Source organism: Nelusetta ayraudi, unplaced genomic scaffold (assembly GCF_046127955.1).
Source record: "Nelusetta ayraudi isolate G7.1 ecotype Tasmania unplaced genomic scaffold, CSIRO-AGI_Nayr_v1 ptg000002l, whole genome shotgun sequence".
Classification (NCBI taxonomy): domain Eukaryota; kingdom Metazoa; phylum Chordata; class Actinopteri; order Tetraodontiformes; family Monacanthidae; genus Nelusetta; species Nelusetta ayraudi.
In genome coordinates, this window is record NW_027466052.1 from 10976634 (window position 1) to 11001930 (window position 25297).

At 45.6% G+C, this 25297-nt stretch overlaps 1 protein-coding gene across 7 annotated transcripts; it reads left to right on the forward strand.

Annotated features, from left to right (window-relative positions):
- Positions 1-1236: 1236 nt before the first annotated feature.
- Positions 1237-24374, forward strand: pax6b (paired box 6b). Of its 7 annotated transcripts, none has more exons than XM_076023814.1 (14): positions 1237-1427; positions 7579-7839; positions 11023-11076; positions 12069-12092; positions 14645-14775; positions 15208-15243; positions 15329-15544; positions 15881-16046; positions 20157-20315; positions 20618-20700; positions 20823-20973; positions 21873-21985; positions 22229-22370; positions 23151-24374. In XM_076023814.1, exons 2-14 carry the CDS (start codon positions 7827-7829, stop codon positions 23234-23236), a joined length of 1374 nt encoding a protein of 457 aa, XP_075879929.1. In that variant the 5' UTR covers positions 1237-1427; positions 7579-7826; the 3' UTR covers positions 23237-24374. The 7 variants fall into 7 exon arrangements, with proteins under 7 accessions (XP_075879929.1, XP_075879981.1, XP_075879955.1 ...); XM_076023840.1 differs by lacking the exon at positions 1237-1427 and adding an exon at positions 10675-10749 and having other exon boundaries at positions 7473-7839; XM_076023857.1 differs by lacking the exons at positions 1237-1427; positions 12069-12092 and adding an exon at positions 10675-10749 and having other exon boundaries at positions 7474-7839.
- The last annotated feature ends 923 nt before the right edge of the window (positions 24375-25297 follow it).

Below are 25297 nucleotides of genomic sequence, written 5' to 3' on the forward strand. Positions count from 1 at the left end.
ATCCCATCTCGTTTTATTGACAGCCTGATAAGCGAGGGAGCAAAGCCGTGCGGTTTCCAGCGCGCGCGTCGAGCACCCTGCCGCGTTGCACAGTATCAAGGCCCCTTAATGGCCGTGCCTCGAAATAATGGGCCCCGAACGCAGCCGGCCCTGACCTGTCCGTATACCTGCGCTGCCCCGGTCTCTTCCTGGGAGACAGGCGGGCGGCGCGGTTGCCCATTTACTCACCGTCTTGTTCAAATTGACACAAACATCAGGTCGAGGTCGTGAAAAAAAAAAATAGGCACCCGAGGCTTTTAGTCGGGTTAAAAACAAAAAAGGGGGGTGAGGAGGAGGGGAGTCGGTTGGACGAGAGCGCCTTTACGAGTTGCGGATGAAAACTTTATAGGGCTGTAGAAATAAAATGCATTTTGTCCCCCCCCCCGCCCCCTTCCATTTAAAACAAATTGTTTCACCAGTCATATTTGAATCGCTAGGCAAGATGTGTAGATGTGTAATCTGATGCGCTCGGTGTGTCGGGGGCTCTGGGAGATGTTTCCCAGAGCTCCCTCAAACACCTCAGGGGAGCGACGCGAGAGGCGTTTTCTGTTGAGGGGGACTTGCCCGCACCTGTTCTGTGCACACACCTGTTACACACTGAGCATGCTCAGTATTTTTTTTTTTTTTTTTTTTTAAAGGAAAGACAACAACAACAAGTCGCTCGTGACATAATATCCTCATAAAGTCTTCGCATGAGAAATGCTGCCACGCTGGTTGAGTTATCCCCGTAATCCTCCCGAGCTCTGTTTGGTCGAGCGACGAAGCGTGTGCGAGTTTATCAACACACTCGGCTTTTAATTGCTGATGGTTAACGTGTATTATTGGACACTCAACACGCAAAATTTAAGAATTTTTCACCTGGTCATCAGTGGGAAAGATGTAATTATATTATTAAGGATGCACATAATAATAATAATAATAATAATAATAATAATAATAATAATAATAATAATGGAGAGTAAACTTTTTTTTTTTATTAGCTGTCACTCCCAACGCACGCCCCCCCCTTCCCCATAAGACGGTAAACAGGTCGGTGAGCCCCACGCGCAGGTTACCTCGTGCACTTCCCCATTGTGGGCGCCGCGTCCTGTCCAAGGTATGACGTGGAGCCGTCGCTCCAGCCAATCACTGCCAACTCGGCGCTGATGCTGAAGGGGAAAGTTGCTGGTAAAGAGCTGCACATTTTTTTTCCACCCACCACTCTCTCATTGACATTTCGACTCGGCGACGGATCCAAAGGTAGATAGATAGACAGATAGATAGACATTTTCTATTTGAAATCGAGGACCTATAAGTTTGTGTCGCCGTCGCCAGGAGCAAAGACCCGCGGAGGGAACAAGCCACTTTTTTTTTACGCACAGGATACCGCGACGCTGCCTTTTCATCCGGTGAGTTGCGGAGGGAATGTTCTGTATCGGTTCGGTTTGCTTTTCCATTTAGAACACTGACACTTTTAGTGCCTCACTCACTCCTCCGTCCTCTCATCAACCTCCTTTTCCACACATTATCGTTTAGTGCCTTTTTCACTTGTCCGTTTGGCCCGATTTCCCCCAGACTTTTAGAGAATAAACCTTGAGTTTGTCTTTAAGCTGATCATAAATCCGCTGCGCCAGACAGTTTAGGGACAGTTTCCAAGTCAAGTGCCTGCTACGGTTTGTGCGCAGAGCCGACAGGCGATGCAACACTCGCCCCACAGCGTGCGGAGCTCGTTTTTGTTGTCATCTATCACGGACGCTACAGCGTGTAATTAGCGATCTTTACCGAGGAATTAAGCGCGTGTCACTCTTTAAGAAGAGCCCATTATGGCGAGCGTTTCGCCGGGCAAATGAAAGGCTTGAACCTGGACTGTAGATTGAATGCGTTTGTGTTCTATTCAGCTTTGTGCTCCAACTGTTAGCGTCGGTGGGACTGGCGCTGTCCGTCAGCGGAAAGGCGCAGGTCGCGCTGCAAGCCCACGTGGGACTTGTGTGTGTGTGAGTGTGTGTGTGTGTTTGGGGGAGGGGGTGGGGGGGTTGGGGTTCTTTCTTATTTCTCTAATTTTTCTCTGACCAGATTGGATGAACATTTTCATGTGCTGTGGAATCAAAGCGATTTTCAAGCTTCAAATTCGACTTGATTTGTATGTCTGAGATGTTGTAAAAACATGAGATAACATAACATTTGAAGGAGATGACAGGACACACCGGGTTTTCACACTAATAATGGAATACAAGTAGAGCGTCTTCCCGTTTAAAAACAAAAAACATAGGCCTAAACATTTTTTTATTTAATAATCTACATATATCCTAGTTTAAACTCCCCATTTAATAGGGGCCTTCCTGTTTTATTTTTTATTTTTATTTTTTTTAACTAATATTATTTTATTTTATCCGATAAGAATAAAAAATATCCTGATTCAAACAGTAGACGTTGAAGCTCCTGTGTGTTTGGGTCCCGTGTCTCTTCTTGTCACGCTTGCCGAGCAGGGCTGTGACACCATTAGCCCCGCTGTTTATCCAGCCTTCAGCCTTTTGCCAGGAGAGGGCTTCTGTGTGCTGTTTACCTTCTGCGCGCTGCTCCACCAGCACTAGTCCTCTATCCTTTACCTATTCACATTCTCACCTGAAAAAAATGGCAATTGGTTTGAAAAATATGCAAATAATATGAATATAGTAGAGGAATGGGATTAATGTGCTATGAGCAGGTGTTTGTTTTTATTTAAGACAAGAAAAATATCCTTGCATTATTTTTTGAAAAGTCCAAAAGATGAAACAGAACTGCGGCTATTGTTGACATTTACCCCCCTCGAAAACCGTCTAATGGATTTCGTCAACATTATTAGAGTCTCTGTTGCGGAACGCACGTGTTTAAATAACAGCGGTTGAATGAAATATCCGCGCACAAGTCAGGCAGCCATGTGATTTCTTAATTATTGTTGATGGAAACAGAATTACGCATTATAAAAAGTGCAAATATGTTATGCAAATAGAGCGCGGATTTCCTCATGAATCTCTATTAGAGCGGGGGAAGATTATGAGACTGTGACTTTGATAAATGACAGGTCAGCTTGGAGAGAATGCAGCCTTTCACGTTCAGGTCGAAATCGTTGTCACAAAATTCCACTTAAATGTGAAAAAATTAAAAAAAATATTATTTTATCTTTCTAGTGCCAATATTGCGGCTAAATTATTATTATTATTAATATTATTATTATTATTATTATTATTATTATTATTATTTACGGATGAGTAAATATTATTATTGATAAAATAACTATAAATTAAGTGCTTAATTTATTGTCAGACTAAAAATAAAAAAAAATATTTTATTGCTTTTCCTGCATGTTTAGATGAAATTAGCAGTTTCTACGAAGCAAAGAATTGATGCATTGCAGTGTCTAAGATTTACTAAATTTCTTCTCTTCGATGAACAAAATGAGGTATTGCAGCTGACTTCCTTCATCCTCCTTTTCAAAATGTTAATCACGGTTATTAAGCTCAGGCATCAATATATTTCTGTGATCAAAACTGGAATATCGCCGTAATATTTTCACAAGTACACCCCCATATTATATATGAATAAAGTGTGAAAAACCCAAACCACTCCCAATTAAACAAATACAGAAGGAAAAGAACATTTCTTTTCCAACATTTTGTTGTCCAGCTGCTTGTGAGGGGTTAACTGTAGTCTCTCTCTAAATGTGGTGGCTTTGCCCTGCACCACATCTATTTTTCTCTCTACAACAATGACAATTCCTTAGTGCAGCGCCATCCCCTTGTGTTATTTTTTTTAACACTCATTTTCTCCCTTTCTTTGTATTTAAAAGTTTCTATATGGCTCCAAACACCACAGTGCCTGGGGGAAAATAGTGACCAGATTAGGCTTTCTTTTCAAGGCCTTTGGCATTAGGTGCTGCTAATCCGAATTGGGCTAATTGCTTTCCCAACATCAGCCTATCCTGTTTCTTTCGCTGACTTCCACAGTCATTGGGGGAACTTCCCTACATACCTGGAAAATATACATTCATTTTTATATTAATATAGATATATATTAGGAATAACATTTCTTACGTGCTGCTTCTTGTTGAGTCTTACTTGGAGTAAACGTGGAGAGAAAATAATTTTTAAAAGGAAAAAAGAAGCAGAAGGAATCTCCTGAAAATGGAGACAACGAATTAGCTCCTGGAGCGGATTTGCAGCTTAACCAAAGAAATCAATAACCTGGTGGTGGCATTGTTTCCAAAGAAAACTACTTGACACACTCATCGGGGAATCTGTCTTTCAGCGCAGGGCAGGTTAGTGGTGTGAATTTTTGACAGCTGCAGTCTGTGACAAGTGAGTCGCAATAACATTTGCACCACAAAGGCGCAGCCCAAGAAATAAGACTTTTTTTTCTTTTCTTTTTTTTTTTTTTTTTTTTTTACTAAACTGGGGGCGGTGACGAATGCTGTTTGGGAGGGTTTCCAGTCCAAATTCGTTGTATATCCAATTTTCTGGCTTCGAACACCAACGTCGCTTTTTGGTTCTTAAAGAACTGACCGCGTTCTAGACGGAGTAAAAGGCGCAACTCTGCAACGCCACGAATCCAAGTCGAGGGCCCTGACGTGCAACGGTTTCTCGATTTCCGGCTCCACTCCATGCGACCAACCGACACCACTTCAAGTTAATCAAGTGGAGGTGCTCTTGAGATAGAGGCATCAAGTGCGTGCGCTTCCTAAAAAAAAAAACAAAAAAAAACAATGTCCCTTCCCTCTGTGTCCACCAGGGTGAGACTCCCAATAGCTGCTTGCGCTTTACAGTCGAACCATCACCGTAAAGTGGAGGTGACTGGGAGAGGAGGAGGAGGTGGGGGAAAAAAATGTTTGGGGACCCCCACCCCACCTCACCCCCCCCCCCCCCTTCCCCACGCCCCCGTCTCTTCCTTAGCTAATATAAGCCGCGGCCATCCATTCAGGCTCGGCCTATAGGCTGAGCCACCAGTCTAAGTGAGTAGAAACAATGCAGCAAGGAGAAACAGATGAATGTGCTCGTTTAGTTTACGGCTTGTTTGATGAAGGAGTATTGGCCGAAGTGTTGTTCCTCGCCGCGGGACCCTCGGTGACAGTTTGAGCCGCTCCTCTCAGCTCATTATCTCGCCAGCCCGACCGAGGGCCCCCATTCAGGCCGGGCCCTGTGTCCTCCTCCCCCCTCCGCCTCGCTCACCCGACTCTCCCACCCACTCTCTCTCTCTCTCCCTCCTCTTCTCTCTCTCCTCTCCTCTCTCTCTCTCTCTCTCTCTCTCTCTCTCTCTCTCTCTCTCTCTCTCTCTCTCTGTGGCAGCGTCGTTTGTCTACTCATTGAAGCCACAGTCAGGAATGCGATGGTTGTTAGGGAGCCCTCTTTCACCTCCAAAGTGTTTTATTGATGAGCTCTGACTTCTCCTACTTTTTCACATGTCACCCAAAGTCAAGTGTAGGCCTCCATGACTTCATTTCACGGCCTCCCCCACTTGGGGAGGAGAGAGAGCGAGAGAGAGAGAAAATATTTTTCTCCCCTCCCCTCCCCCTGCCTGTTTTCCTCCCTCCTCTGTCTCCCACTCCTCGCTCATTTATGCGCCCCCTTTGCTTCCCCCTTCTTCTTCTTTTTTTTTTTTTGCTTTAGTTCGGGCTTCCACGGCCCATACAAGCCTCATTTCTCCTCCCTACGGGTTCTCCTCCTTTTTTTGGGACGGGGGGTGGGCTCCTCAGTGGCGAGGCTGGTGCCGCTGCCAAGGATCCGGGTGCGGGCTCAGACCGCGCAAACGGGCGCAGAGGGGTTGCTTTTGGGTGCGTTGAGGTGTGCGTTAATACGGCAGCCAGCCCATTCACTTCACCCGGCGCAGGTTTTTTTTTTTTTTTTTGCGGGGTGGGGGGCAGCGTGTGGCCATGGCTACACAGTGATTAGCGCCACTTTTATTTACGCGCGTGCTATTTGCTGTCAGGTCGCGCGGCAGTGACGTTGCTTGCGCGCCTCGCAAATGTGTCCATAAAAAGCAGCGGAGCTTGCCTTAAAGGCTCGCGCTCTTCTTTACGCATGGGGCGCTCGTGTTGACAAGAGGGAGTGGGGGGGGCAAGGAGGCCATTCATGGGAAGGTGATACCCCTCTCCCCCCCCCAAAAAAAGAATCAACAAAAGCACGTGGGAGACATTTTCCTAATTGTTTTTTTTTCTCGGCGGTGGGAGGGAAGGCGGAAGATCCGGCCCACTTTTTTTTTTTTTTTTTTTTTTTTGACTGAGTTGCGCTTCTTTTTGCGCAAAACCTGCAGTCAGTCGTTTGTTTTAAGCCAACATTCTATATTTACAGTTTTGTGGAAATGACAGCATTTATATTGTGAGTGCACGGGGGTCGTAAAGTGGGTGACGTGTTGCAGCAGCATCATCATCGTCATCATCATCAGAGGCATTTACGGCAATTTCACCGCGTCCACGGAGGAGGAGGAGGAGGGTTGACGCTTTATAAAAAGGCACCGCTCTGCTCTGCAGCTATAAATACATCTTTATACTTTATACATATATTTTGCTTTTCCAAAGGGGCCCAGCGCGCTGCTGCGTCTCCTCTCTGTCTCTGCCTCAACCCTCCACTCCACTCCACTCCTTGCAGCACTATAACGCTCAAAGCCTCAGGTTGTGGAGCCAAACGTGCCCGAGGTCTCACCCCCCCTCCCCCTCCCCTCTCCCTTCCCTCCCCGTACACGGACACAATCCAGCCCTTGGAAGAAAAGAAGCCTTTCCCCGTCCAATGGGCATTTCCGAGGCAGTTGCTTCGCAATAGGGCAACATTCAAGCAAAAGTGAGCGCCCGGCTATTTTGCATGCGTGGGCTGATTAGTGGGGTTGGGGGAGTCGAGACGAGGCGCGCGCTCGCGCACGCACGCTCACTCACTCAGACTCCAACTCTCTGGCTCTCTCTCTCTCTCTCTCTCTCTCTCTCTCTCTCTCTCTCTCCCCCCCCCCTGTCCCTCTCCCTCTCCCTCGCTGTGGCTGTCTGTGGCTCGGCCCCGTTTCCCGCTCTGGCTTGCGGTGCAGGGGGAAGTGTTTATATGAGGGGCGGGGGGGGGGGGGGGGGGGGGGGGGGTTGGTGAGGGAGTGGTGGTGGTGGTGTGTGTGTGTGTGTGGGGGGGGGGGGGGGATGATGACAGAGGTCGGGTCGCGCTAATGGGCCAGTGAAGAGCGGCGGAGGGAGGCGAGGCGAGGCGCAACCAGGAAACACATATATTATAATACACTTGTTCCATCACCAATCAGCAAAGGTGTGCTGGCTCTCTCTCTCTCTCTCTCTCTCTCTCTCTCTCTCTCTGCCCCCACCTCCCTCCATCCCTCCCTCCCTCCGCTTCTCTTCTCCCTCCCCTCCTCCCTCCCTCAACACACACCTCCCCTCCCCTCCCCTCCCTTCCCTCCCCCTCCTCTCGCTCTCTTTTTTCCTCTTCCCCACTCTCTCTCTCCCCGACTCTCTCATTCGCTCTCTCACACGCCAGCGCACATCCTCGCTAAACTCCCGTTCGTCCTGACATCTGAGTTCACTGTCAATCTCTGTCCACTTCGCAGGGATATCCCCCTCCTTCTCCGTCTCTACGCCGAAGACCTACTGGAAACTTAATTTTTTTTTTCTCCCCCTCCTTCCCGAACTTGCCGAGAGACAGACAGACACACACACAGAGCGAGAGAGCGAGCGAGAGAGAGAGGCTGATCCTGGTCGGCCTTGTGTGTTTTTTTTTCTTTTTTTGTGTTTCTTTTCTGTGGTGTGGACAACTGGCTGTGTCCTAGTTTGGTGAAGACTTTGACAACGACGCAGGATGCCACAAAAAGGTGAGTCCTGAACTAAAAGTTTGCATGAATTGAATTTTTTTTTTAAATTATTGTATTTTTTTTTTTATCACTGTTTATTTTTCTAAACCTGTTATATTAACAATATATATGATACGACCTTAGTAGCAGCGTCACTGTTTTTACCATTGTTGTTATGATTGCAACCGTGCGTATAGAGGTTGTAGGGTCAGACTCAGGGGTGAAGTTATGGCTTTATTTCCTCCTCTGGGCTGCGCACTGTGTCTCCTCGGTGGACTCAGTGGAAGTGCGAACAAGCCTCTGCGGCTCTTGTCGGTTTTATCTGCTCGCTTGTGTTGCAGTGTTTAGGCCCTCGGATAGCTTACCGCTTATTTATGACAGTAAAGAGTAAAAAGTCACGTTGGGCCAGGACAGTGATCATCGTGGAGAATGGGGCGCAATGACCCGTTGAGGAAAGGTGTCAGATTGATTCATGCAGGCGAGTCACCCAAGCGCCTTCTGGAGAAAAAAAAAAAGAAAAAAAGTTACATGGACACTGTGAGGTTGAAGTCCGTCTGAGCCCGTTTGTGTGATATAGATAACAATAATATTTATATATATATTTGAAAAAAAAATCTTTATTATTTTGTTTAAAAGTAGTCTCCCAGCACTAAATACACCGTGCATTCTAATATTCCGGTTGTTTGGTGTTTTAAAACTAGTGTAAAGAATTTCCTCGTAAATAATATTTAGATATTTTTTATTGGAAACAGCATGAAATATTGACATAACTAGTTGGAGCGTAAAATAATTTTTATTTTAAAAAATCCACAAAAGTGAAACAAATGAGCAAAAACCCTAATTAATTTAGTGTAATTTTGTATTTTTCTTTTGCTACTACAATTGTAAAATGTAAAAAACAATATTGCGCTTTGAAATTTAGTTTAGTTTTGTTTTGTTTTTAATCTCCAGATTCATCTGTCAACGGGATTATTTAAACAGGAAATAAAACCTGTCGTCGTCCTGCCTGCTAAAAACCTGCGCTGTAAAGTATATTTGACAATATGTTAAAGTTTAAAAACAACAACAACAAAAAAAACAACTAACCCTGGTGCATGCTGACCCGTACACACACAGTCCTGTACGATCTGTCAGGCAGCTTGCAACGGGACCATTGTGGGCCAGTCCAGGCCTGCGTGAATTACTCTTGCATGTGAATGTCGTGAGCGGCTAGAATAAGCATTTTGAATTAAGACATTGTTGTTACGGATTACTAAAGGAAAAGAAATGCAGATTAGATCGCAGTTAACCTCCGCAGCGACAACGTTTGAGCTCTCGACCTTAAATAAATGATTAACCACTTGGACCTTACATGACTGAAAGCCACTGACCGCCGAGTCTTTTTAGAGTCAGCTTGATTTCCGGGCTATTTTCAAATTATTGTCATTATTTATTTATTTGTTTATGAATCCAATTTAAGATCGCACCACATTATTACTCCTAACGTTTAAACACAGCATCGTTGTAGGTTGCAATCATTTAAACTAGATTTTATGTTGCGTTAAATTGGCGTACTGCAGCTATGTGTGTGTGTGTGTGATGGCATCCGAGTTTGATTAATGCGGCCTTTTTGTGGAGCCTGAAAAGAAATCCGAGCGCAACGCGCGGCCTGCACGTCTCCCAAACAAACCGTGGCTCTAAACACAGACTGTTAGACGGCGTTATTAGGCCATTTTGCTCTGCACACAACACAACCTTGCATGGAGGGAGAGAAAAAACTTCAGACATCTCCCTCGCTGGCCCCCTTTGTATTTCTCCCCCAGTCAATAGCTTCTTTACTGCATTTGTCTTTTCCAATTGAGCGCCCTACTGCGCTGTTGTGTCCCCCCAGTCCGCTTTACAAGCCGCACCAGCAGCACAAACTAACCACCACCAAATATTTAGCGCGAGAAAATTGCGCTCCTATTTTTGTGTGTGTGTAATGTTTTGCGTAAAAAAAGAGCGTAGCCAACAAAACCCACATTCACGCATGGCGACACGGGGTCACGGTCGTGTGTGTGTGTGTGTGTGTGTGTGTGTGTGTGTGTGTGTGTGTGTGTGTGTGTGTGTGTGTGTGTGTGTGTGAATGGTCCCGGAGGGGGTGGATGCGTGCCTCCGGCTCTTTGTATGAATCTGAACTTGTTGGTGTGTGTTTGCCAGGGAAGCTGTGCGTTTTCTTGTAGCGCAGGCCGAGTGTTGGAGATATACGGAGGCAGGGAAGAAGAAAAAAAAAGAGAGAGAGAGGGGTCGGAGTTGGGCTGGGTAAAGAGGAGGAGTGGGGGTGGGGGGGCATTGTGGGAGTCCAGCAGGCTTTGTACAACCTGCTTTGTACCACCTCTTGGTCTGAACTTTTTGCAGGGGCAGCGAGGCGAGACAGACACCGTGTGTCACTGTACACTTTCCACGACATAATCCATTGAAAGGGGGAGGGAAGGGATATAAAGTTTAAAAAACATCCCGCAGAGGAGACGAGGGCTGATTTTTTTTTTTTTCTTAGTGTGATTTTTTTTTTTTTTTTTTTTTCAGAGAAAAAGAAAGGAAAACACAGAGACGAATGAGTGCCGTGCAAAGGGCGCAGTGCCGATATCTGGCCAATAGGCGGTTAGTTTGAATGTATTTTGACAGGGCCTTAACAGAGATGTAGAAATAATGTCGCCGAGCGCGCCGTGCAGCTGCGATCGAGTCGCTTTGGCAGCAAAATATGGAGGTGAGCTGTGAACGTCAGGGGGCGGGGGGGCACCATGCAGCGAAGGTGCAGTGCCAGTGCAGGGCAGGTGTGAGTGCGTCGGTGTGTAGCTGCGGCTGTGCTAATGTGTGTTGTTTTGCTCTGTCCTATAGGGAGACATTAAGCTAGTGAGAACGGCAGATGATTGACTAAATTGTTAGAGAGTGGACAGTCAACTCTGTTTCCAGGCAAGTTTAATATTAAAATCCATACATACACTGAGGATGCAATTCAATGATGCAATCAGTAAATTGTTTGTATGCGCAAAGAAAAGAACGAAGATGAGATCAGAAACTTTTTCACATGTATTCATTCACTTACAAATAACTAACAAAAATAAAATGTCGCAATAAAGGAAAGAAATACCACTAATGGACATGTTTGTGCACACTGTCATGTTTCTGATTGGATGCTAACCATCAGTTTCTTTTTTTCCTCTCCTCCCCCTTGTGACGTTTTAGAATACCACAACCAAGCCACGTGGGAGTCTGGCGTAGCCTCAATGATGCAGAACAGTAAGTTGTGTATTTTCTTTTGTTTTTTCTCTTGTTTTTTTTGTTGTTTACTTTAATCCTGATTACAGCCTCGAGCTGCTCTAATGTCGGTTACACGCGGGAGAGGGACACCCACTGACACGACGCACTGGTTGTTACAGCGCAACATCCTGCAGGACACTTTTTTTTTTTACATTTGCATGACTTTGAGGTGCAGGAGGGGGGGGGGCTGCTCTCAGCCGTTTGATTTTTGATTGCTGTCATTTTAACATTATTATTTATTCCTTCCTCCCCCTCCCCCCTCATTTGTTTTTTGGTTTCCTTTGCAGCGATTGGGTAGGCAAGTTATTATTGAACAAGTTAATCACAAGTCGTCCTGGTCCAGAGAGAAAGAGAGAGAGAGGGAGGCAGAGAATAGAAAGGAGGGGAGGGAGGGAGGAGAGAGAGGGGGGGGGGGGGTCGGCAGAGAGATTTTTCTTTCTGCTTGAGTTGCTATTAAATAATTGCACAGCCGTCTGCATTAGCGTTAGAGCTGGCTGCCAGGCTGCATACGAGATGAGCTGCGTTAGAGAGGAGCCTTGCATGAAACATGAGGAATAGCAATAATGTCTTATGTAGATGAGTCCATATTCTTACACGGACAGACGGCAAGAAGTAGACGGAAAACGCTCGTATTCTAACCTGCGGGGGCCTCACTGTATGCGGGTGCAGGCTGATCTCGCAGCGGAAATAAATATTAACAAGCGTATTGTCGTGGGTGCCAATCAAAAATAACAACAATGAGAAGAAGGTACATGAAGTTTTACCTCCCCCACCCTCCCTTCAAGAATTAGGCCTCTGTGTTTAAATTGGCGTTGAATATTTGTGTTGCTGCTGCTGCTGCTGCTGCTACTGCTGCCGCTGCTGCGTGTGTGTGACTGTGTGTGTGTGAGACTGTGTGTGTGTGTGTGTGTGTGTATTAAAAAGCAAAAAAGGATAAACATGACACATTTTCTCTCTTGCTGCTGGACAAGAGGTGTATGACATCTGTGATGAAGGTGTGTGGAATAATTTCATTACATTCTTGTCCATATATATATATATATATATTTATACCTCGATGACGTGTCTGTGCTGTATATTCTGTGCCCCAAAAACACGACAGAATCCCAAGTGACCGTTGGATAGTTTGCTGTGTTGCCGTTCGATAGAAAAGACAACGGACGTGCTAGGATTTAGATGTGAAAAAAAATAAAAAAAATAAAAAAAATAAAATACTTTTGCACACTTGGTGGTTGCAGAGCGATGCGTTGGGTCCGTATTGGAACGCACTGTTACAACACTGCTGCTGCTGCTGCTCCGCTGCGGATTGACGATAATGGGATGCTCCCCTGGCTTTGGCGTGTGATGTCTGGTGTGAATTGCCGTGCAGATATCACTGGGCCCCGGCCCTTTGGGTTGTCTAAAGGTCGCGACGGCCTCGGTGGCTTTTGTGCTAATAACTCCTGGGTGTATATGGTGGGGAGCGTCCAAATTGACACCATATGTTTTCCTATTAGCCGACGAGCAATAGAATACAAGGCGCATAATCAGCGCCAGCGGGCGAGATCGACTCTGGGCACTTGAGGGAATTGGGCCATGATTAAGACTTAACCTTCTGAGAGTTTGATTTTTTTCTCTCTCTCTCTCTCCCTCCCTCGCTCTCTCGCGCGCTCTCTTTTAAATTTATATGTGATGTCCTTATCTGACGGCTTTATCGATCAGTGGGATTTATGTGATAGCTGTAAATCAGAGGCGACGGAGCGGCCCCTGCACGGAGAAGCCACAGTGCAGCGCCGCGTAATGCGCGCTAGGCCAATTTCAGCGCGTAAGAAGTCTATTAATTCCACTTAATCCTGGAATTAGCAAGGAGCAGAAGGGATGATAATGGGTTTACTATCAATCAGATCCTCCGCTGGAAGATTATTACACGTAGCGGCCAAAAGGGATACGGCGCTAAGCAGGTTTATTCCTCCCCTCCTTATCTCCACACAGGCCGTTTTGATCATTTAATAGAAAAATAATAATAATGCTGGGGGGGAAAAAAATGTGCGGCTTATAATCACACGGCCGCCTTGACGCGTTTCAGCGAGAAGACGCCCGCCGACTGCACACAACGGGGCTGCAGTGGCTGTGAGCATTTGTTGTCAAATACAAACAAGAGGAGGGGGAGAGAGAGAGAGAGGGAGAGAGAGAGAGAGAGGAGGATGAAAAAAAAAAACCGGCTTGTCACTTTTAATATGTTAAGAATCCAGGCGCGCCCTCGTTTGTGTGGCCGCGCGTAGCCCCTGGCCACCTTAAAACGAAGTCTCCCTCCGAGGGTAAACGAGTAGCGTCCAATTTTGTCTGAGTGATATCCAAATGCAGACAGAAAGGGTCGTTTTATCATGCTACTATTTGTCGTGACGATGCGATTTTCAAAAGCGGAGCGGCGTCATAAAGTGACATGCCTGCCACAAGTGCTCCAACTGATCTTTTCAATTAGCCTCCCATGCATGATCCGAGGCGACTTCCGCCTATTTCCAGAAATTAAGCTCAAACTTGACGTGCAGCTAGCTTTATTTTAAAGACAAATGTCAGGCAGGCTCATCATATTTTCCCCCTCTTCTATATTTGGAGCTTATTTATTGCTAAGGAGCCTCTGCTCCCGGAGTCAATGTAGCGGGCGGCAGCGCAGGGGAAGGCAGCGGAGGAGCAGCAGAGAGCAGCGCAGGCACTCCGGGGAGCCGCCTCTCCCATTTGGCTTCAGGTTTGCGGGCTTATTCTTTGCTTTTAGAGGAGGGACCGTGCAACAATTAATATACAATTTCCCCTATAATAAAGACACTTTTAATTTTATTTGGTATTTTTATTTTTTAATTTTTTTTTCGACAAAAGCTGCGGTGTCATTTTTGAGCTAATTTCCCAACGAGCAGCCCGTCTCGCTGCCTTGTCTTCTGGAACTAGTTTGGGATTTTCCGACAAGAATCGGTGCTTTAGTTTTGAGTGGCAGCAGTTTGTACCGGTTTTACCAGGTGGTTGTTGCGGGACAGCGATCGATGTTGTTTTAATTTGTGGACGGTTTACGCGTTGTGGTGCTGATGTTGCGCAGCTGTTCCCGCACGGGCGGATGCGTTCCGCGGGCGCGCTTTGTTTTACAGGCAAACTTTGGAGGCTTGGCTTTAGACGATGGTTTTGCTTCCGTCGGGGCTTTGCGGCGACTCATGAGTCATTTTATTTGCAAAGAGAAACAGATGTTTTTGCTTTATTGTATGTGATGCTATCTCTGTCTGTGTAGTGCATGCGTTGCCGCGCTTTGTTTTTTTTTTTTTTTTAACTCAGATGTCGATGAAGCTATTGTTTTTATTGGATTCGGCAAACGCGTGACAGTCTATTTTTCTAATATTTTATTCTATGACGCGTCAACTTAATTCTGAAATCTCATGTTTTTCCATCTTTTTTTTTCTTTTTTTTTAAACTCCCAAGCGTTCCACCTAACCATGCACTGCAATCCATTCTCCTGAATTCATGTTGTTGTCACTGGGCTTTTTAAACGCAGCGCGATGACTCTCGCGCTTTTGTCTCCATGTAGGTCACAGTGGCGTAAACCAGCTAGGCGGTGTGTTTGTTAACGGCAGACCGCTGCCGGACTCCACCAGGCAGAAAATAGTTGAACTTGCTCACAGTGGCGCTCGACCCTGCGACATCTCCAGGATACTGCAGGTGACCACCGCACTCCTCTCAAGACAGAAAACAGACGTTGTTTTCCACTGCTTTCAAAAAGTCTGTCCTCAATAAAAAATGTATTTTATGCAACACGTTAAAGAAATACTGGTATAGATATATATTCAGAATATATATTTAAAATAAAATAAAAGGCCAAGTTTCCTGTAAAACGAACTTTGTATTTTACCATATAGTAAGGTAAATATATGGCTTTTTTTTTTTTTTTTATAAATACAAGTTACACATCTTAATTTACTGGAAATGTAAGGGGCCGATAAAATAATAATAATAATAATAATAATAATAATAATAATAATAATAATAATAATAATAATAATAATAAAAAAAATCTGCTTGCTCTGATAAAGCATAGATCTATTGTAAGACATGCCTAATATACCTTTCAAGGCATATTTTTTGTGTTCATAGACCCATGATGAAGTCCAAGTGGTGGACAGTGAAAAGGTGATAATTATTTGACGCTATCTTAGACATTCCCTTACTAGTCGTAAATAATGTATGTGAATTGTGTCTTTTGTTTTCCATCCAGGTATCCAACGGCTGCGTGAGCAAGATCCTCGGCAGATACTATGAGACGGGCTCCATAAGACCGAGAGCAATTGGAGGCAGCAAACCCAGGGTCGCCACGCCGGAGGTGGTCGCCAAAATCGCGCAGTACAAGCGGGAGTGTCCGTCGATCTTTGCGTGGGAGATCCGTGACAGACTTCTTTCGGAGGGGATCTGCACCAACGACAACATACCCAGTGTAAGTGTATTGACTGCAAGTTGCGTGCATGATTTGATTTGCCACATGGAAGGACTTTTTTTTCTTCTTCTCTCTCCTCGCGCACTGGAGGAAAAGGAGATGGGCAGCCAACCATTCAGTCTTATTAAATACACTCAAAGTGTTAGGGTGGGGGTGAGGGGGGAGGAGGGTGGCACTGCGCGCGCAGAGCGCCGCACGTGCGATCACCCAAACACGCGGCGCCAGCAGACGCGCGTCGCAGCCTCGATTATTATTATGAGGCGGCGCCCGAAAAGTCAGTCTGACGCGCGTTTATTTCTTATTCTCATCATCATTATTGTGTAATTTGTCATTCAGGTGTCATCGATAAACAGAGTCCTTCGCAACCTGGCGAGTGAAAAGCAACAGATGGGCGCAGATGGCATGTATGACAAGCTGAGAATGCTCAACGGTCAGACAGGAACTTGGGGGACCCGGCCCGGCTGGTACCCCGGAACATCGGTGCCAGGGCAGCCCAACCAAGGTGAGCCTCATTATCACACGGCGGTGACAATAGAGATGCCTGGAAACACGTGAGAGAGTGAGTGAGAGAGAGAAGAGAGAGAGAGAGCGAGAGAGAGAAGTCGCCTTTTCGCGCATAAAGCCACTCTACAGTTTACTGTTGTGTTTGCATCAAGGTATTGTGACGCGATGCTTTGATGGCCCCTGAACAAGACCACCAATTAAGACTATAGTCGATTTAGAGGAAGCCAAACGGCTTGCCGGGCCGAGCCGAGCCGAGCCGAGCCGAGCTGAGCTTAGCTGAGCTCCTCGGCCTGAATGCCTCCACTGTCCCAGACGTGGATGTTGCGTGACAGCGGCTCGTCCTTTCAGCAGAGGTGTCCGTCCAACAGCCCCTCCTTCGCCCGGCTGGGCGTGCGGGTATATTAGTACAAAGGAATGTTTTCCTTCACACGCAATGATCGGCGATGGGAACGCTCCGCGCTACGTGTAATTGCTCATTAGGGAGGGCTTTGTCTGTCACTGTGGCGGCATGCAGGAGTGTGGAGATGCTGAGGTTGAAGTGGAAAATAAAATGAAATACAATTCAATTAAATAAAAATTCCACAAACCGAGCACCTTCAACAATTTATTTACACGGAAAATTAAAAACAAAAATCAAAAATACTTGGACACAGGTGACGCAGTGGTGAGCGCATCGCCTCACACAGACAAGTTCGTGGGTTCGATTCCTGGAGCCTGGAGCCTCACATGTTCTCCCTGTGTCTTCTCCTCCTCACGCAGTCCCGCAGGTGTGTGTGTGTGTGTGTGTGGGTGTGTGCGCGCGTGTGGCCCTGCGATGAACCAGGGTGCGCCCAGACCCCCGCAATCCCCTCCCGAGTGCGGGAGGAAGAAGCACGTATAGAAAATGTATGGGTGAAAATCAGTGCAGCCGAGCACGCGCTAAAGCGCGACCGATTCATACGCGTCAGAACGGCGGAAAGAAAAAGGAAGTGGTGGAATTCAGTCGTAGCAAATAATGATTTGCATATGTTTGATGACCACTTGGACACGTGGGGCCGTTATTAACGAGCAGCAAAGCGGAAACAATTATATTAGCAGCCAGAATGGATCATTCATTATCGAAGTCATTAAGTTTCAATTTTAGGCGGTTTTAATTTTTCGTCGTTGGTTAATTCTGTGATTGAATAGGCCTATTATATAACTACTTAAAACATAATAATAATAATAATAATAATAATAATAATAATAATAATAATAATAATAATAATAATAATAAGATAGCATCAAATAAAAAATAGCTACAATGTTTATAATGGATTGCTATTTCCTTTTCATTTAAAATAAATTTATGCATTCAGGGAAACAAGTTGTCTCAAGGGATAAAAAATATGTTGCCATCTGACAGCCGAGTAAGCACAAATAATGGCTTCATCGAGAGTGACAGCGCCTCAAAGAAGACAACTCAATCCGCACAGGAACGAATAATTTAAAAAAAAGTCCTCACCGATTTTGTCTTTCATCCCCTTCTCATTCTCGCTCGCTGGCTATATGGCCCTAAATCCCGTCTATAGGATTTAGTCTCTCACTTTCTCTTTCACTTCTAAGCGGTTTCTCAAGAGTGTTTTGATCCGGTCTCAGCGGCTGAAAAGTGCCGCAATTGGGTTCGGTATCTCTTTTTTTCCCCGCTGCTTTTCCGCCTCACTGGCTGAGACATCGCGATACTAAAGAATGAGTTTATTTCCCAGCGCTTTTAGAAAGAAAACAAATCCCATCCGAGCGTCAGTGGGTCTGGCAGACGGATAATAGCTGCGCATTCACTCCTTTTTTTATGGATTATCCGGAGCGGAGAAACAAATAGCGTGGATACAAACTATTGGCCTGTGGAAGAATACTTTTGCCTGTTTTATTTTTCATTATTGCGGCGCGGGGAGGAAAACAGGCCGCATAGACCCCCCCCACCACCACCCCCACCACCACACCCTCACCCCCCAGCTGGGAAATATCATTCCAGCTCTGCAAACATGACATTGTTCTGCAACATTGGTGCATCTAAACAACAACAAAAAAAATAAAAATAAAAATGTATGTATATAGTTTCTATTTATACGTTGCTGTGCCTTCTCTTGTGGCGTGCATGGCGATGCAGGCCGCCGTGCACCTGTTCCACCTCATCTTCTTTAACCCTCGGGCAAAGGCAATTAATTAGACACAAAATACATGTTTTTAAAAGGAGGTGAGGGGGGGGGCTGGGCGCTGAGGGGAGGCGGTCGCTACTCAAGAGACGCTGATTGAAATATTCCAATCTATCAACGCACCCTCTGCTTAATTTCGCATTAACTTCTCGGCGTGATAATGATGTCCAACAACAAGACAGGCATTAGGCCGATAAGCCCTCGGCCCCTGCGAGTGGAGGGGACCCGTCAATAGATTGGCCTTATTTTGGTTGTTCTGGGGAGGGTTGTGGGGGGCTTGCATGCTCTCTCTCTCTCTCTCTCTCTCTCTCTCTCTCTCTCTCTCTCTCTCTCTCTCTCTCTACTTTCTCGCTCTCTCCTCACTCATTTGTTTCCAATTGAAGACAGAAATCCTGAGTGGCGTGGAGCCGGCCGGGGGGACGTGATTAATGATGGTAGTGGATAAGGGTTAACACACTGGACTCAAAGCTCTGTTGACTGGGATCCTCGTAGCGCACAATGCAGGAGCACTGTGGCCTGCGCGCCTCCACAAGAGAGAGAGAGGATCCTTTTGTCATCTCTTGCGAGAGAGAGAGAGAGAGAGGGAGAGAGAGAGAGGGAGAAAAAAAGAGAAAAAGAGCCACCCACCCTCCTCCTCCCCCCGCCATATATTACAGCCACCGCGGGCTCGCTGCTCGTCCCTGCCTGTGTCCATAGTTTAATGGTTTCCCTTACTCCTGGAGGCTTTGTGTGGCCCTGAAAGGCGTCTTCTCCTATTCAAAAAAGTTGGTGGTCACCTCAATGGCTATACCAACGCCCATATGGGAGCGACCATTGAGGCGTTGCTCCGGCCCCCTCCTCCTCCTCCTCCTCCTCCACCTCTTCTTCTACCACCCACCCCTAAGAGGAGTTTGAGGGTTTTAATACATTTCATAGGCCTCTGAAAGGGGGTGGGGTGGGGTGGCTCGGCTCGCCACGTCTTGTCACATTTCTCTTAACCTTTTGAGAACACACGCCATTAGCTGCGTTGCCGTGACCCCCTAGAATTGCGCCAAACCTAAATATCGCAATAAAAAAAAAAACTTGTCATGGAAACGCCTAAACTCAAAAAACATCTCAAATATCGCTCAAAGCTTTCGGAGATCTCATGAGGTGGTTTTTCCAGACGTATCGACATAGAGGAAAAGCGCAAAAAGTGTAACGGAAACACTTGTTCCCATTAACGCGTCACCGGACGTGACGTATGCGGGTCACCTGACCAGTTCACTTCAAGTAAAAATGGCGCGTTATGCGTGGACAGAGGAGACGGAATATTTGTTACAAGTAATCAAAGGGGAAAATATGACAACCATTCTTGACGGCAAGCAAACGTAAACAAAACGACCGCAAACGTAATTCTCGCAGGACGAGATGTTACGAGAATTACGTCCAGCCAGTCGAGATTTTACGAGAATTACGGCATTCATGGAAACACCTGCAAATCGCAATTGTACTTTGCCGATTGTTTTTTTTTTTTATTATTATTTTAGAAATATCGCTTTAATTTTGCGAAAAACTGTAATGGAAAAGCAGCTAGAGTTGCATGGGCCGGGCCCGAGCCGGACCAAGCCGTGTCGAGCCCCCACATCACCGGTTTACGCTTCCCCCAATATTTTATAAACAGCTTCACCGCGAAGGTCTCCGTCGTGGAGGAGAAATTACAATCATTCCTCCGATTTTTTGGATTCAACCAACCATGACGGGAGGGGGAGGGGCGGCGGGGCGGGCTTTAATTAATGATGTCGCACTGCGCTCTGTACAATTAGCCGCAGGCCGATACAACACAAGAGCCGAGAATTAATTATTCAATTAGCTTAATTGAATGTATATATTTACATTGTGTCCCGTTTATATATTTATTTAGTTTTATTCATTTATTTATTTATTAATTAATTTATTTGTTTGTTTCGCCGCCGCAGATGGCTGCCAGCAGCAGGACGGTGCAGGGGAGAACACCAACTCAATCAGCTCGAACGGGGAGGATTCCGAGGAGACGCAGATGCGGCTGCAGCTCAAGAGGAAACTACAAAGAAACCGCACGTCCTTCACGCAGGAGCAGATCGAGGCTCTGGAAAAAGGTGGAGCAGCTACACTGTTAATGAAAAATGAAAAATAATAACATAAAATTAATAATCATTTTTACTCCATGTAAATATTATCAAATAATATTTAATAACAAACAACAAAGGTTCATGTTACGTGTGATAGTTTAATTAAGAGCTTTGTAAAAAAAAAAAAATATATATATATATACATATATATGTATATGTATATACATATATATGTATATATATATATATGTATATATATATATATATATGTATATGAAAAAACAAACGGAACAATTTACTTACTGACAGTGATGTTTCGTGCTTCACAGAATTTGAAAGAACTCATTACCCAGATGTTTTCGCGCGAGAAAGACTAGCAGCCAAAATCGACCTGCCAGAAGCAAGAATACAAGTGAGTGACAGTTATAGATGAATTAAAAATATTTTCATAATAATAATAATAATAATAATAATAATAACAATAATAATAATGATGACGATGATAATAATAATACTGATGTTTCTTTTTCGTAGGTCTGGTTCTCCAACAGAAGAGCAAAGTGGAGGCGGGAGGAGAAGCTGCGGAACCAGCGCCGGCAGGCCAACAACTCCTCCAGTCACATCCCCATCAGCAGCAGCTTTAGCACCAGCGTCTACCAGGCCATCCCGCAGCCCACCACACCGGGTGAGCAGCGCCGGCCCGTGAGATTTTCTAATACGATAATGTGGCGGTGACTGCGCCGCGCAAATGAGACAAACGGCGGCGACACGAATCACAGCGGCTGAAACAAAACCCCGCAATAATGCAAACAGCACGCCCGACACCGAAGGCGCAGTTGAAAACGCCGCCCAGTAATGACGCAGCGGCAGCCCCGCGGATTAATATTAAAACAAAACACAAAAAAAAGACGAGGGGGCGGGAGGGGGAAGAGGCTGCGCGCTTCAGTTGACACGGCGCCGCGCGGGTGGTTGTCTGCGTGAAGGACGGATGATTGAGCAAAAGTTCTCAGCTGACTATCCGCGCAATTACCGCATCAGGCGGGAGGGCGCAGCGGCAGCGCTCCGGCTCACGAGCCAATCACCTGGGACGCGGACGCGCACGCGCGCGCAGTCACACAAATGCGCGCTCACGCGCACGCACGCTACGTGCAGTAGCTGTCCGGGGCCCTACCGGCCCTGTCAGACGCACAGGCGTCACCGTCCAGCGGTACTGAGAGCAGCTTCCTTCTGTGGAGGAGCCGCCGTCAGATTCAGACTCGGATTCCTTTACTCGCCACACATAGGACTTTGTTTCAGTAGTTCCAAGTGCGCATTCATCAGAACACAGCACACTGAACCACCACAGCTGCCATCTTAACACTTAATCACTGCATGGGTGTTTAGTTTAGTGTAGTTTATTTCAATCATAGCTTGTATACACTTCAAAACAGCAGAAGGGGGGAAAAAACAAATTCAGAATTTGACTGAAAAAGGCCGAGGCAGAAGCAAAGCTTATCAATGCCCGCCAAAGTATGTTGTTTATGGTGTGTGTTCTTTTCATTTTTATGTTTTTAATAACCGTGTTTTTATGCGTTTATCCCACAGTGTCTTTCACCTCGGGGTCAATGCTGGGTAGACCCGACTCTGCGCTGGCAAACACCTACAGTGCGCTGCCCCCCATGCCCAGCTTCACCATGGCCAACAACCTACCTATGCAAGTAAGTGTGTCAGCGCGGAAAGTCGCATAGAAAAACACTTTGTGCCAACTTGGTGTGTGATGTTGTGCGATACGGAGTGGAATTCAGAACCTCGCCAGACCTCAATGTTTCCCGGCCAAAAAATAAATAAATCCGTATCTTGAACCTTTTTTTTTTTTTTGTTGCTTGTATTTGGATTGATGAAGTGAAAGTGCGGCAGCCACGGTCGGTGAAGCTAATGTAAAAATTCTCTCCCATCTGTAGCCCAGCCAGACCTCCTCTTATTCCTGCATGCTGCCTACCAGTCCGCCTGTGAACGGGCGGAGCTACGACACATACACGCCCCCTCATATGCAGGCACATATGAACAGCCAATCAATGACAACTTCTGGTACCACCTCAACAGGTAGGCAGAAAGTTCATTGTTTAACATGCTCGGGAATGAACTCCCCCCCCTGCCCCCCCCGCTCTCCCCCCCCCTTTAAGACCCCAACATGCCAGTGCTGTTGCTCTGCAATATCTGCCACCTCTGCTGTAATCTCTGGCGGTACTACATAGTCATCTTTGATTTATAATGCATCGCTTTCAATTTTCCATTTCCTCCCTCTGCATCTATTTGGGCGAGCGTCCCGCTTTAATGTGTCCGCAGATCAATGCCTCTACATTTCCACGCCGCTTTCCATTTGCAGTTGTATGAAAAAAAAAAAAAAAAAAAAAAAGAGAGAGAGAGAATCATTTCACCGCTGCTCCATGCCATCATGTCAGTCCCACTACTCCAGCCCATAGTTTAGTTCCACCCCATTAGGATGCTGTTACTGTGAGCCATATATACTGGTTATAGTCATGAAGAGTTAATCATGCATAGCCGCATTTCCTCTTCGCTAAATTGCTAATTAATTTGATTCATTCGCCGTTGTACTCTCTGTGTTTAAATGCCATTTCCAAAGCTGCAATTTATCGAGCTTGCAAGCCTTTCGGCTGCCGCCGCTACCTGTCTGCAAGCCTTCACCGCTACCATGCCGCCTCCTGCTATCTGCCAACGCTTAACCGTGCATGCTGCATTTGTTCATCCGTAGTAGCACGTTGCCTTTTGCTGGCATTTAAAGAAAAAAAAAAAAAAAGAAGGAAAGAAAAAGACATTTCTTTTAACTGTGTTTCTTCTTTCTCCCTAACTCCATCTCCGCAGGACTCATCTCTCCTGGAGTGTCTGTCCCTGTCCAAGTCCCAGGGAGCGAGCCTGACATGTCTCAGTACTGGTCAAGACTACAGTAGAGAGAAGAGCTACTTCACCCTATAGCCACCCACTCCACCGACCGACGCCCTCCGGCAGTGCTCCTCACACACACGCGGCACAGAAGAGTTGGGAAGGCGAGCGGCAGAGAGAGAGAGAGAGGAGGGGGGGTTTGAACGCAGGCAAAGGACAGGAGGAGGAGGAGGAAAGACGGAGAGAGACTCTGGGAGAGCCTTGGGACATCTGGGCTCCGCTTTTCCAGCGGGACTGCGTGCCGTTCTGTAGCTCGAGGCGCATTCAAAAGAGGACGTCGAAGAGAGAGAGAGATAGAAAGAGAGAGAGAGAGAGCGCGAGGATGGGGAGGATGAAAAAAAAAACACGATAAAAAAATGGACCTCTGTAAAGTGCCCGGTGTTACATTTTTATGGAACAAAAAAAAAACAACAAAAAAAAAGACTTATCTGTTTTTATTTTCTATTTCCAACTTCAGTCATTGTTTCCTTTTTTTCTCTGGTGTGTTAGTAAAATGGCCATTTGTATGTTAATATGAAAAACCAAGATCAAGTACTGATAGATGGACTGCTAGAAAACCATGTTGGTCTTGCGTTTTTGTTCTGGGGGAGAGGAGAACCCTGAGAGATTCTGCCATGACTATCTTTTAATCTGCTTATATCGAGACTTTCTACCAGCCTGTGCATGGTCTCTGGACGCTGTTGCATATCATTAAAGATGAAAAGCTGGAGGGAAGACTCTTACTGTGTTTGAAAAAAAAAAAAAAAAAATATTTATTGGTCTTATTTCTTAGGGATGGATATTTTTTTTTTTCGCGGACTAAAACTCAAACTTGATCCACCCACTGAGGCGCCGAGTCTCTCGCTCCAACCACGGGGGGGCCTGCGCTCTGCTGGCTTTAATGAACGCTGATGACCATTGACGGCTCAAAGTACGCGACAACGTGACGTGGCACGAGTGGGACCCGCCGCTTCGGTGGTTGGATTGACTCTAGAATCACTGCGGAAGAACATTCGATGTGGAACACAGGTGCAAAAGGAAACCTGTAGTCTGTAAATGGTAGACTGCGTCTTCGATATAATCCAGTTTGTTTATGTCAAAATGTAAAGTACTTGTCTTCCCTTGAAATCTTCCAGAAAGATTTCTCCAATAAAGGTTGATTTCATTTATATCCCTCCCCCCCCCTGAGAATATTCTATAAATGTTCCATGCATCATAAAATACATTTCTTTAGGGTCAGGTACAATTTGTCTCTTAGCTATAGTTGTATTATAGTGTCCTATGGTCAAAAAAAAAAAAATTGTGCAACTAGAAATATTTAATTCCTATAATTATGATTAAACATTGCTTGACAGAGTTTTAAACTTAAGTGTTTGGCAGTTGTTTACAAGTACATATCAGATTTAATCATTGTTGATTGTAAAACAGACCAAAGCCTTTGTATTTCATCTAGTACACAGTGTTTTCTTTTCTTTCTTTCTCAATTATTAGTCTTGTGTTGCAAAATATTTTGTAAACACGTTCTGTATGATTACATTGGCTTCGGGTTTGTGAGACTGCAGTCGAAACCCCGGCAGTCCTTATTTATAATTGAAGACCATGGGAAGGTTTTTCTAGCGTCATCTGTCATGCTCTTTAGACATTTCTTTCTTTTGCATTTTTATTTCGGTGTGTACGTAGAACATGGACGCACACTGGGTTTACGTCTTGAGCGATGCTTCTGAGATGAAAAAAACGTCTACACGCTGTCTCTTAAATATTTCAATTTTAATTTTATTTAAAATGGAGCTTTCTAAATGTATTTTGTGAAAACTATAAAAAACATTTTGTACAGTAAAAAAAAAAAAATCGTGTCTTAAAGAAAGTCTTTTTCCCCCCCACCCCTTTTTGGCCTGTTCAGTGCTTGCTCCATATCTCAGCGACACATTCAACACCAGTCTCGTAACGCTGTGTGTAGCATCTCTGGCAGCGAGAGAGAGAGAGAGAGAAAAAGAACAAAAAAGAATCGGCATACTGAATACAAATTCCAGAACAGGGACACGCAATGTGCGCGCCCACAACACCTCCGATTCCCACCAAACAAAAGGTGG

What these genes read in the sequence shown, in the direction of transcription:
- pax6b (XM_076023814.1), top strand. An exon ending in GCCAGGGCAGCCCAACCAAG is followed by an intron (nt 16,047 to 20,156) that starts GTGAGCCTCATT and finishes TCGCCGCCGCAG; the next exon opens with ATGGCTGCCAGCAGCAGGAC. An exon ending in CCCGCAGCCCACCACACCGG is followed by an intron (nt 20,974 to 21,872) that starts GTGAGCAGCGCC and finishes TTTATCCCACAG; the next exon opens with TGTCTTTCACCTCGGGGTCA.